The following is a 12,794-nucleotide window of genomic DNA, read 5'->3' on the forward strand; positions in this document are numbered from 1 at the left end:
GGATGCTTAAGATTTCACCTAGAAAGTTTAAAGAAGGACCAAACTATTTAAAAACGGTTTGGTAGATTGTGTCTCGTGACTGGTATTTAATAAGGAAAGATAAAGATTCAAAAATATGCCTTTTAATATTGGGTTCAGAATAAGGAAATGGCTGATCCCACATTATCTTTGGATGTCGGTTTTCATCCGACATAGCTAGAGATATTGCTGCCAACTGCATATAAATGTCCATGTTGCATAGATACTGTAGATGAAGCTGGCAAGAAACTGAAATTTCCATTTGGTGAGAAATTCAGACAGGGAAAGACAAGAAAAGAAGTGCAGCCTGGGAAAAGATGGGTAGCCTGGAAGGAAGCCAGTATTTTTTTTTCACTCAAAACTCCACAGTCCTGTATTTGAATTTCTTTAAAACTGACATATTCGTGGAGCTTTCAAATGGGCATTTTCTGACAAGTCCCCTAATCCCCCAAGCCTTCCCTCCTGCAGCAACCCAAGGCTGTCAGAGCCTTCCCAACCTGTAGCTGCAGACTCTTTTACATTCTGTGCAGAGTTGGGACCCTCCCAGAAGTTATATATACACAGTTACATACACATTTTCAAGTTCTGCACATGGCTGCACATCTCATCTAGATGGATATATGCATATTTATTCCTCTACGAATGACTGTAGTCAGCCAATTCTGGCTGATAAAACCTTCACATAAAACATACCCTTATGTGATAAATAGAAACAAAGACTGCTCTCTTTTTGCTAATGAATCACATTCTGGATCTCCAGCTTCTCATTGCTCAATCACAACATGTCCGTATATGCAGGTTCTTCTAGAGCAGCTTGACTGTCTTGCAGTTGCAGACTGGGAGACCCGGTACTGGTGTGCCCTTGCCGTGCTGGTGCAGCACTGCAGGTCGGCCCTGCCGCAGGAGTGCAGTCCCACGTGGCTGTGGTCCCTCCTGGGAGACCCTGGCGTGGGGTCACACCTGGTGTACTACACGCCAGGTGTGCAAACACCTGATTTCCTGGCATACTTTGGGACGGTAAGAAACACCTGCAGACGAAAAGCAGAAGGTAAGCCCAGGGCTCACTGCCCCAGCCTGCCATGGGAGCAGGCGCTCCCAGCCCCAGGGTGGATAAATGGCTTTTGTAAGCATAAAGCACCAAGACCAGGCCCTGGGGTGCAGCGGTCAGCATGCCCTGAAGCACCGAGAGCCCCGGGCAGGGGCCTCATCGCCCCGCGTCGGACGGAGGTGGGCACCGAGGCAGCGGCAGCTCATCGAATAGCGGTCCCTGTCTGCCTCCCACATCCTCTACCCTTCTCATATGCTACAAGCATCATTTCAAAGACGTCCCTGCACTCCTTTCCTGGCATTTCCCAAGAGCACTTCTTGGTTAAAATATGATATTTCAGCAAAATGATCAATGAATTCTATTCTGAAATGTTTGGGTGTTCTCATTTCTGTGTGAAACCCTGGCTGAGCAAGCTGGTGAGTGTCAGAGCAGCTTTGCCACCCATGTGGGCTTCTCAGGTTTGTGGGAAAACTCATTAATATTGAAATCTCCCATGACAGAAGGCCTGTAGGCAATATTACATCAGAAGAGATACTCTTGCATTTTACATTTTAGTTTAGCAAGTAGGTTATCAATGGACTAACAATGACCTATTTCTAATCCTATTTTCCAGCTGATAGAAAGTAGTCCTTTTTACATTAAACAATACATCTAGTCAGCAAGCAGTGAATAATATACTTCTTCTCAAATGATGCAGTCTTTAAAGATTAGAGAATGTCACAGAGCATAGACTGTAACTTGAAACATGCATTTTACTTAACCATTTACCTATTTCCACAGATTTTGAGAATGCAGCTTTCACAGACTGATTTAGAAACATTTTTGAAACATACGTTAATTGTTCGTAACAGCAGGTGAATATAATGCTTTTAAGGCAGTTGTTCCCCATAGTGTAGCTGGTATATAATTCGAGGAGTTACTGGTTTAAGAACCCACATTGAGGTGCTGCACGTTCCTGCAGTAACACATCGCACACCGGATAAAGTGTGCAGATGCATGATACTGGGTGAACATATAAACTGGTTTAATTCCAGCAGAGAGCACCATGCTGGAATTTCACATCTGCCCGGCACTCTGAAATACGTGAAATGTCAACAATACATTATGAACATGAAACTTTACAAAATTACTAAATAGGATTAATATATTTTTTGATGTCTACTCTCTCACAGCAAGTCTCAGTAACCTTATGTATGCTTTTATGCCTGTAAACTGGGACTACAGAACCTATGATGGTGTTGTATTTCTGAAAGGTGACCTAACGGTTGAATTTAGAAGGAGGGCACTCGGGGACAGCCTCTTTCCCTCCGGGTTTGGGATTATCTGGGAGGCAGTGAAGTGGCACTCAGGGTGAGCAGCTCTGTGAACAAGCAGGTATCTGTTTCTAATGTGGTTTGGAAGTTAAACTTCCAACGACCCGTGATCTGTTATCCCAGATCCTAATGATATTTCCATGCTTGTCTAGTTTTTGAAGAAACTCCACAAACTGGGAGAAGAGCGAGCTTTGTCCGGGTGCAGGCTGTTAAAGCGACTGGCCGGCGGCTCCTCGTGGCCGAGCGCTCACCCGAGCCGCAGGGTTCGCTGCTGCGCCAGCCGTGGCTGCACCGCGTGGCTGCTGCCCACGTGCAGAAGTCTCTAGCTCAATGGACACGATGCCTTCTTCACATATAGACAAAATCAATGGCAAGAAACAATGCCATGAATTCTGAGATTCAGAGTCCAACCCTGTAGATTTTCCATATGCAAATCATTTATTGATTAAAATGGGAACTACAACTTCATGAGAACAGAAAAAAAAATAGGGGAACTGACATGTTTCCTGTGAAACAAACAGAGCCTGCCGGAAAGCAGGTATTATTTTGGTATCCTGACATATTAAACCACCCTAGCTATGCAGTGAGGCAGATCAGGGAGAAGTGACTGAAGTTCAAGGAGCTGTCCAACCTGCCCAGACTGCTCTTTTAAGCATAGGTTTTGTTCCTGAGAATATTAAATAAGTTAAAGCCCCCTCTCTCTAAGTCTGATTTTTATAAAAGTGCCTTATAACATGTGAAATCATTAATTAAAGAAGATTCCTCAATTATTCTCTCTGACCTGTCACTGTTCGTTATTTAGTCAGCGTTAAGAATTCAGCAGCTTCTTCAAAGACTTTCCCAGACACCACCTGTGAACTAATTACGCTAAAGGATGAAGGACTTGTAAGTAACTACAGCTCCTGGAAATGGCTGACAAAATAGATACCAACCGTGGCCCCAAATTTTTAACTTTTGCAGCTAATTCTATGTGCTTTAAGCATTTACGCTTAAAAATGGAGGAAGTAAACTCCCAAATGTTCCAGAAGTGGAATGCACACATACGTGACCACGGCTCTCAAACACAATCTTAGTTTTGCATTTGTTATAAATGTTTTGAGTGGTTTGTAGCTCATTGTTTGGACTGCAAGGAGTCATTAAGGAATTTTTTTTAAACCACATTGGTTTTGATAGGCAAGTGTTGAAAGACGTTTTGAGGCTGTTGTCACACGGCTTATGAACATCTACAAAATGTCATAAAACTTCTGTAATAAAATTTTACACATATATCTTATAAATAACTTTTAACAATAGAAGTGTTAACAATAGAAGTAGTTACTTAGAATAATTATATGGAATGTGAGAAAGAAAATCAGTGAGATGAAAGGTCTTTTATATGTACCAGTTTCAATGCTGACAGAGTTTGCACACTAAGAGAAGTAGAAAATGCTGGAACCTCATCATCAGTGCAGTATTTTGGCTGTTTAGGTGGGAGTTATTGTTATTATTCTTTGCCTAACCAGTGCTTAAGCAAAACAGATAAAATAGATGACTGATAAGCGAACTGTAGGAGCCAGAGGCAGGAGCAGCTCCAGGTCTGAGCATCCTAAGATGCCAGTGACATTGTTCATTTGCATTCCTTCTGAGAAGGATCCATCTCCTTCCAGCAACAAGACCTTCTCCAGGAAAAGCCCCCACTGAAGCTGCAGTGAAGTTACAAATGACAGTACTAATGAATTAAATAGTTGCAACCCCTAGATTAAGGAAGGAGGCTGATGCTTCAGTTTCTGACCGATGCAAGACACAAGGAGAAATGCATTTGTACTGCTTTATGCATGTTTTTCATTCCCATCCCTGCATGTGGGGAAGCAGACAGACAGATGGGGTCTGATGGACGTTGTGGCTAAAACCCTGCGGCTTTTCTGCCTTGAGAAGGTTCTGGGGACCTTTCCCATGCACCCCAGCACATGGGGCAATGGGGATGGCTCTTCTGAGAGGGGCCCACTGATGGGACAGGGCAGCAGGCACAAAAGGGGAAATCTTTGTTCCCCTATGAGAGTGGCCCAGCACTGGGCACAGGTTGCCCAGGGAGGCTGTGGCATCTGCAGCCGTGGTGATATTGAAACGCAGCTGGGCACGGCCCTGCGCACCCTCCTTGGCTGCCCCTGCCCGGGCAGGGTCGGAGCAGATGCTCCTCAGCCTTCGACCTCAGCCAGCCTGCGCCTGTGGCGCTTGGCTGGTCACAAGATAAGAAAACTGCCCCGCAGGTTACAATACTATTAATATTAATACAGTAATACCGAGTTCACAAAGTCCTGTTATCCAGGTAAGCAAGATGCAAGTCCACCACTCAGCAGCTACACTTGTGTAAGAAAATGAAACTGACCCTTGTCCGACCGGTGCAGAAGTAAAATGTGGGTTTACAAATGAATTTAGCCGACACAAAATGGATACAACTACTGCATTCCCTGTTCCCAGGCCAAAATCAAGTATTATTCCTGAATAATGGCATTATTAGTACAATTTTCCAGTCCTGCTAACAGAACCAGAGTGAATATGGGGAAGAATGTATTCAAAAAATTGCTAAATGATTCTGACTTTAAACAAAGTAACACATTTTACTGTCATCATCAGCTACAGAGCAACACAGCAGGTTTTGTGCCATGATCTCCTCCCCCCCCACTGCCTCCGCTGCCGATCTTGCAGCACACAAGGGACTCGTGTCTGACACTGGAAACTTTCTAATTGCCTCCGCAGCTCTATAACCTCGCAGCAATATTGATGGTATTATCCGGATATTTACCAGGCTACAATTAGAAAAGTAAAGGGAATATGACAGAATTATTTAATTGTGTAAGACAAACGGCACATCCCAATGGCAATGCCACTCCCCACCCTGGAGGAGACCTGACCATTGCACATCTTACCACATATGCACATGGAAATAATAATAACCTGCTTGGTCTGCCTCTGTAACCACATCCTGGGAAGACAGTTACCGTGGAGGAATGGGAGCTAGAGCAGGGGATGTGAGACTCATGACTTAGCCAGTCCCAACCCCAGTCTGTGCCCGTTGGCAGTGGTTGGCCATACCCTCACAGGCCGGCCCAGTGCCATCATTTAGCAGGCTCTGGGCAGCCCCTGGTCAGTGGCCAGCCCCGGGCTGACCGGCTCCACTGGCTGCGTGCTGCTGGGGAGAAAAACGGGAAAACCCTGTGAAATGGGGAGCCACCACAGATGGTCAGGACCTCTTACCGATGGCCAAGTACAAGAGCAGGCTTTTACCGCTTCAGGAACACCTTCTGGTACCCTAGCACGAGTGAGGAGGACCTCACAGCAGTGACCTAGAGCTGTCCTATGGGTTATACAGTGATGACACAGGAAGAAATGTATAAGCCTCAAACCAACGTTCATGTTTACAGCAGAGAACAGTCAGGTTATCACAGAGAAAACACACAATAATTATACCGCACGGCTGCATTGCCCTGTATACATCTACGACACAACCCTGGGGCAGCAAAAGAATGAGAGAGAGAAACAGAGATGCAAGGAAGAGTTTTCTCAAAAGAGGAAATTTAAGAACAGAATAAAATATAAACGTTTCGAGGAAAGACAAACCAATGAATGCACAAAGACAGGAAGGAGACGGTTCAGCACCACGACAACAAAACTGCCCGTAATCAATTCTTGTTATTGATATGGCAATGCATCAGTCATGATTCCTTGAGAAAAAGTACCCAAACATACTTTGTGAATGTATGTGGATACTGACCTGGGCTTGAGACAGGACTAGAGGTAGTAGGCTCAATAATTTCTACAAAAAGGGAAAAGGAAAAAAAAAAGAACATTTGGGAGTTAATCACACATGGAAGACAAATACAGTATGAGACAGCAAACAGTCATGCAACAGACACACACAACGATTTTATTTAAAGACTCAGCTGGCCATCCGAGGCCGGGGACAAACATGCAGTAGACCAGACTTGTGTTTCTGTGAACTACACAAAATGTCTTTCTTTTTCCAGCTACTTTATTCATGTGTCAGTGGTATACAACACGAGGACTATCGCACTCCAAATATGCAAATATTTTTGCTTGGCACCTTTGCAAAGCTGCCCTTGAAGCTCTCAACATTTCTCCTGGGATATACTGAAACCTAGAAAAAGCTTTTTTTTTTTTTTCTTTCTTTCTTCCCCTCCCCCCCTCAATTTATTGAAGGTATTTTCTTATGATGGATATAAGCCAAGGTAACAAGTTTGAGAATAGAATGTTTTTAAGAAATAGTTTTGTGCTTTAGTGAACTTTTGAAATGCACATCTTTTTAATTATTGAACTTTTCAGAAGAAAACATTTATCAAAAACATCAAACACATTTTGAAGATGTTTACTTCACCTGGGGCGACCAACACAAACAACAGAAAAAGTTAACGGAAGACCACAGTTCTCCAGCATTCTGTCTAGTGAAACAATCATTTGTGGATTTCATTATAATTTTACTTTAAAATTCATTATTCTGTGCCTTTTTATTAGCATTGTATAGTGCTATGCAAAATGAAATACCAGATCCAATCAATCTTGCATGGAAGCAAGCTACCATTTCAATGTAGCAATTCAATAATTGTAATAAAAAAGATTTAACAAAATTACCAAGCTCAAAAGATCATTGACCGCATCTTGACTATAACAAGAAACTAATGAAAAAAAATGTGAGCCAGTTGACAACAATGGATGTGCAGGTAATAGCCGAAGATCTGAACACACTCTCCATGCTCATCCAATTTTGCATTTTTTTCTCCAACAATTACTTTTCAGGTCAACGTGATGCAAAAATGATTCTAAGTGAAGTAACAGATAAACATTTTCCCAATTAAAAAGTTACAAAGTTTCTTTACCAAATTACTGCCACTAAGAGTTCGGCTCATACAGATGAACATTTCTGGCCTTAAAAATACTTGTCTGGCTTCTTGACAAACATATCACTGTTGCTGACAAGTTCAAATAATTTGTAAAATAAATGGAATTTCAACTGCATTACTGCAACTTTACAATTTTATTTGAAATTTAAAATTGGTGACATGTTCAGCAGCCTTTAAGATAAAAAGGCTTCAAGGTCTAGCACTGAGACGTCCCCCCGTTGCTCAGGGGTACTCTGTGCAGCTGGGACAGGGGTGAGAAGGGGAGCTGGGGAGAGCCGTGACTGTCGGTCAGTGCCCGGGTGTCCCAGCACAGCAATTCGGCCACCGGGAGGATGGGATGTGGGTGCTCTCCAGCGTCCCAGTGCAACCGCAGGACACCCAGCACAGAAAGATGCTGCCTGAGGCAATCCCACTGCAGGGAACAAACCATCGTAGGGGATCCTCCTGGGGTTTGTGTCGTGTCTCAGATAAGGTCGCTGCTTAACTGACTGCTGTGCACGCAGTTTTTTTTTCCCCAGTATGTTCACAGATATAAAACAAAATTAGACAAGGCTACAGAAATAATGATCGCACAGTGATGACTGATGAGCTCAACTGATTTCAGCAATGTGCAATTTAAAAAAACACGGGCTTTGTTACGTTGGCACGGATGAGAAGCCTGTGCAATAGCCATAGCAATGGGATTGTGGGTTTGGAGCCTAAAACACCAGTTCTGCCTTCCTGGGGGAGAGGCAGGGAAAGCTCCTACTGATGAGGAGGACCCGAGGGCAGGGGACAGGCAAGGGGCAGGGAAGCCCAGCACCACCAAACCTCCCTGCCGCCTAGAGAAACATCGCCTGTGAAACAGGGCTGTACACCTGCACAGAGCAAACATGATTTTACCAGGAGAAGGGGAGATTGTGCCAGAACAAGAGACTCGAAAAAAACCCAAAGGATTATCAAGAACCCTTCGGTTTAGTATTTTAACAACTGTCTTGCACATTTTATAATCATTTGCCTTAGTAGTCCTTGATTTCTTCCAAATCTTGATGTTCTGAGTAATTATATCCTGCTTCTCACCTATATTTATCAGCTTTGCTTCAAACGCAGTGTACAATGATGACTAAAGTTGTTTTTTTGGGTTGCCCTAAAATTACAAGATCTTTTTCTTGCACATTCACAAGCCAGCCCCTCTTGTTGCTATGGCTTCCTGTAAAGGGAAAGATTCCTCTTGCTGCAGAACAACAACATTCTTTGCAACGATCCAAAAAGACAACACTTACTGAATACAATTTTTCATTAAAAGGCAAAATATCATACCTAAAACAGCAGGATTTTTTACTAGGTTTGTGTTTCTTATGCAAATGTGGGATCTAGACTTAATCATAGGTGCTTAAAGGTAGTGCTTCATAAAGTCACAGAACTGCAGCATCACTGAGACTGCAAGAAAGGGCTGGAATACCACGTACTCTGGCATAGGTCTTGCTTTTATACATTAATAGAACAAAGATTTGTGCAATGGATGTTGCTAAATTCAAGTTCTAAAACTGCTTGGAAATCTTTATTTATGAAATTGTTCAGGTCTGCAGAGAGAAAACAAAACCAGCTGGTTTCTCTGTAAGCATGTTAGGCTGGTACATTAAAATTAATGATGTCTCAGTAACCCTGGGAGGAATGGATGTGTGGGGAGCAGGGGCAGTGTTTGTACTTCAGTACCTTGGACCCCAGTGCTACCATAGCAGGAGCGCTCAAATTTTCAAGGAAGGTTGTGGAAAAAATATGAAAGTATAATGGAAAAACTTCATATTCTGGGACATTTCTGTGACTTCAGTGGAGAATTCTCCTTAAGCAATGCTTTCTAGATTCACTTCAAAACCCACAGAACAAACGACATGTTTGCACCGTCTCTCCAGTTTGCTCTTTACAGACTCGGTGCCATAGGAGTTGCTGCGTGCAGGATCCGTGCTGCTATATTCAGACTCATCTATTCTGGTGAGGCAGTCGTCTGCCAAACGACAAGGAAGGACAGAAAAAGGCATTGCCTGTAGGGTGATGTGCCCTAGTAGCAGCACATTGCTCAGCTCAGCTGATGTCTTGGTGGGGAGTCTATTAGATCTCTGGTACCTTAACCATTTGAATAGTTGTAATCACACACTCTGTATAAAGCACTGCTAAGAAAGGAACCGATGGAGCTTTTCCTTCTCATGTACTACAGCATGACTGTATTCATGAGCAAACTTGCTGTCTTGCTGTCTTTGCTGAACACCTGAATTATGGATAAATGTTCAAAAAATGTTTTGGTACAAGATGAAGTTTAAGACCCTGGAAGAACTATTGCAACCTGAAGACCTCCCCGCTGTAATCCCCCTGCTGCAGAAGTGCAAGAGGCTGAGGTCACAAGCACGGCAGCAGTGACACTGGGGAGATTGCTAACACCTCTTACCAATGCAATGAAGCCAAAGGCCGTGTGGTTTCTGACTGCCAGAGACAGACACGAACACTGGTAGCAGCACCTTACCATTTCAAAAGAGAATATTAATACAAGCTGGGACCAAAAGACAGAAAACGAAGCATCTTGGGCATAGCGATACTGATGCTGCAGCACTGGCTGATAAACAAATGTACACAGGAAAGCAGTAACTTCTACCAAGGCCTGAATGTTGTAACCCCCACAAAGTATCAGCTGTCAGCCTGCCCGTGTTAGCAGCATCCCGGCGTTACGGGACGATCTTCTGCAGGCACTGCCTGGGCTGCGCAGGGAGCGCCCGCCGGGTCCCCTCCTGCAGCCCCAAAGCTCCTGGCTTGGCTCTCCTGGGACAAAAGCACCGAGAGGGGCTGGCACCTGTCAACCTGCTGCTGCCAGAGACATCGCCAGCAAAAGCAGAGCTTCACACCACTGGTTCGGAACAAGCATGTCTGGCGTTCGAAGCTCCTGCCCTGCCATTCCAGAGGCGCTGCCGCGCACTGCCAGCCTGTGGGGTTACAGACTGGCTTTTGGAGGAGGGCTGTTACACCCTGGGGTGGAGGTGGCACTGCTGACCTGGGCAGCCCTGAGAAGGAAAGCGGGAGGCTTGGGAGAAGCTCAAGAGGTCTCTGCAACTGTGTGGGAAGAGCAAGAAGGCAAGGCAAGTGTAGGTGGCACAGCAAATAAAGTATTTGACTGCCGACGGATTAAGTGCGTTGAAGAAGTACAAATACCACAGAGAACAACAGTCAGCAGAGTGTGGCTGCCAGGAGAAGGGGTGATGTGTCCAGGAAGAAGTGACAACGATGCTTGCAAGCAATGCAAAGAGTCCTGGCCACAAGGTGGGGACAAGCGTGCTCACACGCCTTGCAGTGCCTGGAGCAAGGGTGGGAAAGGGCAGCAACCAGACAAAGAAGAGCATTGCAACCTCCACCAGTGTTGTGATGGTGTACAGAGGCATAAGAACTGATAACATGTAAAATGAACTATCTGGGTTAATTTGGCTTTGAGAAAGAAAGGTAGAGAAAAGTCTTCTTAGGACAAAACAATGAAATCTTTATCCGCAAAATCAGATGTTGATAAAGACAAAGAGAGTTTAAATAGAGAAATGCACCTTCAGGTCTTGGTGTAAAGGCTGGCATCTCAGAGGTGAAGGAACAGGGAACGTGGCATAAGATTTACAGGTAGCTTTACTACACTGACACTGAAAATGCAATATTCCTCTAAAATCATTTTTGGTTGGCAGTGGTGAGTGTGTCTTAGAGCAGACTGCTGGAAATAATCTTAGAGAATCAGCAGATGAGTGAGTTTAAATAAAGTGGAAGAATAAACCCCATAGACTTGTAACTACAGCTCTAAACCTTGAAAGAGAAATCTAGGACAAGGAGGTGCAGCTTAATGTCACAGACATTTAACACTGCCTTTTAGCAACAGGCAGGAGATAGTATCTTTCTGATCCCAGGCAGAAAAAGCTTGCAGAGAAAACCTCTTAACATAATGGGAAACCACCCTAAGAAAGGCTACAAAGCACGAGGAGGAAAATTGCAAGGAAGAAGGACTGGCCATTAAAGAAGATATGCCTGGGAACCCCAGCAGAGCTGGGATGAGGTGGGAATTGCCCAGCCCCAAGCTGGTTGGCACCATGGAAAGGAAACTACAGCAACCTGCTGCGAAACACTCTTTAGCCCCAATCGTACGATAATAAAAATGCAAGCGGCTCTATTCACAAAGGCAGGATGGAGAAATTAAGCATGGACCTAAAAATATTTTTTTGGTTCAGTTTTAGCAAAAGCTTAAAAAATGGCATGCTGAATAATGAAATGGAAATGGAAATTGCCAGACTGAAGTTAAAGCAAAATTCAAGCAGCTCAGGGTACTCTTATCAGAGGGGTTTTAATAAATTTGCACACAAAATCAAACCAGCAGTGAATTCACAGGGATGAGAGGAGAGCGGGTCCAGCAGGGATGAGAGTCCCGGACACGTTCAGGGAGGGCAGCGTGGGCAGCGCGGCAGCGGTCAGGCTCTGCACTGAGCAATGCACGAGCCAACAGGCAGGGACCAAGCACGGGTGCACTCAGAGTCAGGAGTGGCCTTGCAGCCTTTACACACTGCTGCCCTCACGCTGCCTCCCCACCAGGGTTCCTGTGAAGGAAAACCAGCTCCTGCTGAGCGGAAACCCGGCCGGTTCGGGAAGGGATTGCACGGGAGCAGCCCGCGCCACAAGGGGTTCGCATTCGCTGACCCGGTAGGCCTCCCAGTCCTGGTGTCTCGATGGCATGCAGCCAGCTCTCTTCCCAAGGGAATACAAAAAAACCTCAGCAGAAGCAAGCAATGTGATGCTTCTGTCTGTTGCCTGCAGTACACCCCCCTGCAAGCCCCCAGTGTGTGGGCAGGACCGCAGCAAGCCCAAACTCAAGGGCCCCATCCCCTCCTCCCATCTCCCCAAACCACCACGAGCGGGCACAGCAGCACCCAAGGTACACACAGCAAAATCCTTCACACCTCCCATTCACAATGCCCAGACATGACAGTGACGGGTGCATCATTACTCCTTACACCCGCATACCCCAGCTGAACCGTCCTTCTCCATGAGATACGACCGGTCCCCGCCTCTGCTGCTAACGGTGTTGCAGCTTCCTGCCCAAGGCCCACGGAGCACAGCCAGCGCCACTGTGCTGAAACGTAACCGGTACAGTCCCACACAGAAGAGTGTCGTCAGTATTCCCCCAAACACAGTTTGTCTACGTGGAATTTACCACATCAGCAACGTGAACAGTTTCATTGATACACCACAATCTGCAGAGTGGGACCATAATTCAGGAATGCAGCAGATCTCAAACTGGCGCTGGATGCGTCCAGTTACAAAATCTTGTGGTCCCCTACAGGGGGATCTGCTGGTAAAGCCACAAAGGCTACAAAAACCTCAGTCTGCACTTGCAAACACTGCAAGTTTTCTAACATGGCAAGTTTAAATAAAATCGAATTAAAAAGAAATTTGATAGAACCAAAACCTGCTTCCTATTTAACGTAGATGTAATCACTGAAACCCCCTTGGTGTTGCAAGTTAATTTTTTAT

The 12,794-nt window shown here is 45.0% G+C and overlaps 1 protein-coding gene across 4 annotated transcripts in view; it reads right to left on the minus strand.

The window, feature by feature from the left end:
- The window catches only part of NEGR1 (neuronal growth regulator 1), a 254,849-nt gene that overhangs the window by 24,889 nt on the left and 217,166 nt on the right, over positions 1-12,794 (minus strand). Inside the window, exon 7 of one of the 4 annotated variants that reach the window (XM_035564420.2) lies at positions 6,131-6,172. The exons of 2 other annotated variants lie outside the window; for them this stretch is intronic. In XM_035564420.2, coding sequence (XP_035420313.2) covers positions 6,131-6,172 — 42 coding nt within the window. Of the gene's footprint in view, positions 1-6,130; positions 6,173-12,794 lie in introns of those variants that run through there. One more of the 4 variants, XR_004781419.2, reaches the window with a different exon arrangement.

Source organism: Cygnus atratus, chromosome 8 (assembly GCF_013377495.2).
Source record: "Cygnus atratus isolate AKBS03 ecotype Queensland, Australia chromosome 8, CAtr_DNAZoo_HiC_assembly, whole genome shotgun sequence".
In the NCBI taxonomy this organism is placed as follows: Eukaryota; Metazoa; Chordata; class Aves; order Anseriformes; family Anatidae; genus Cygnus; species Cygnus atratus.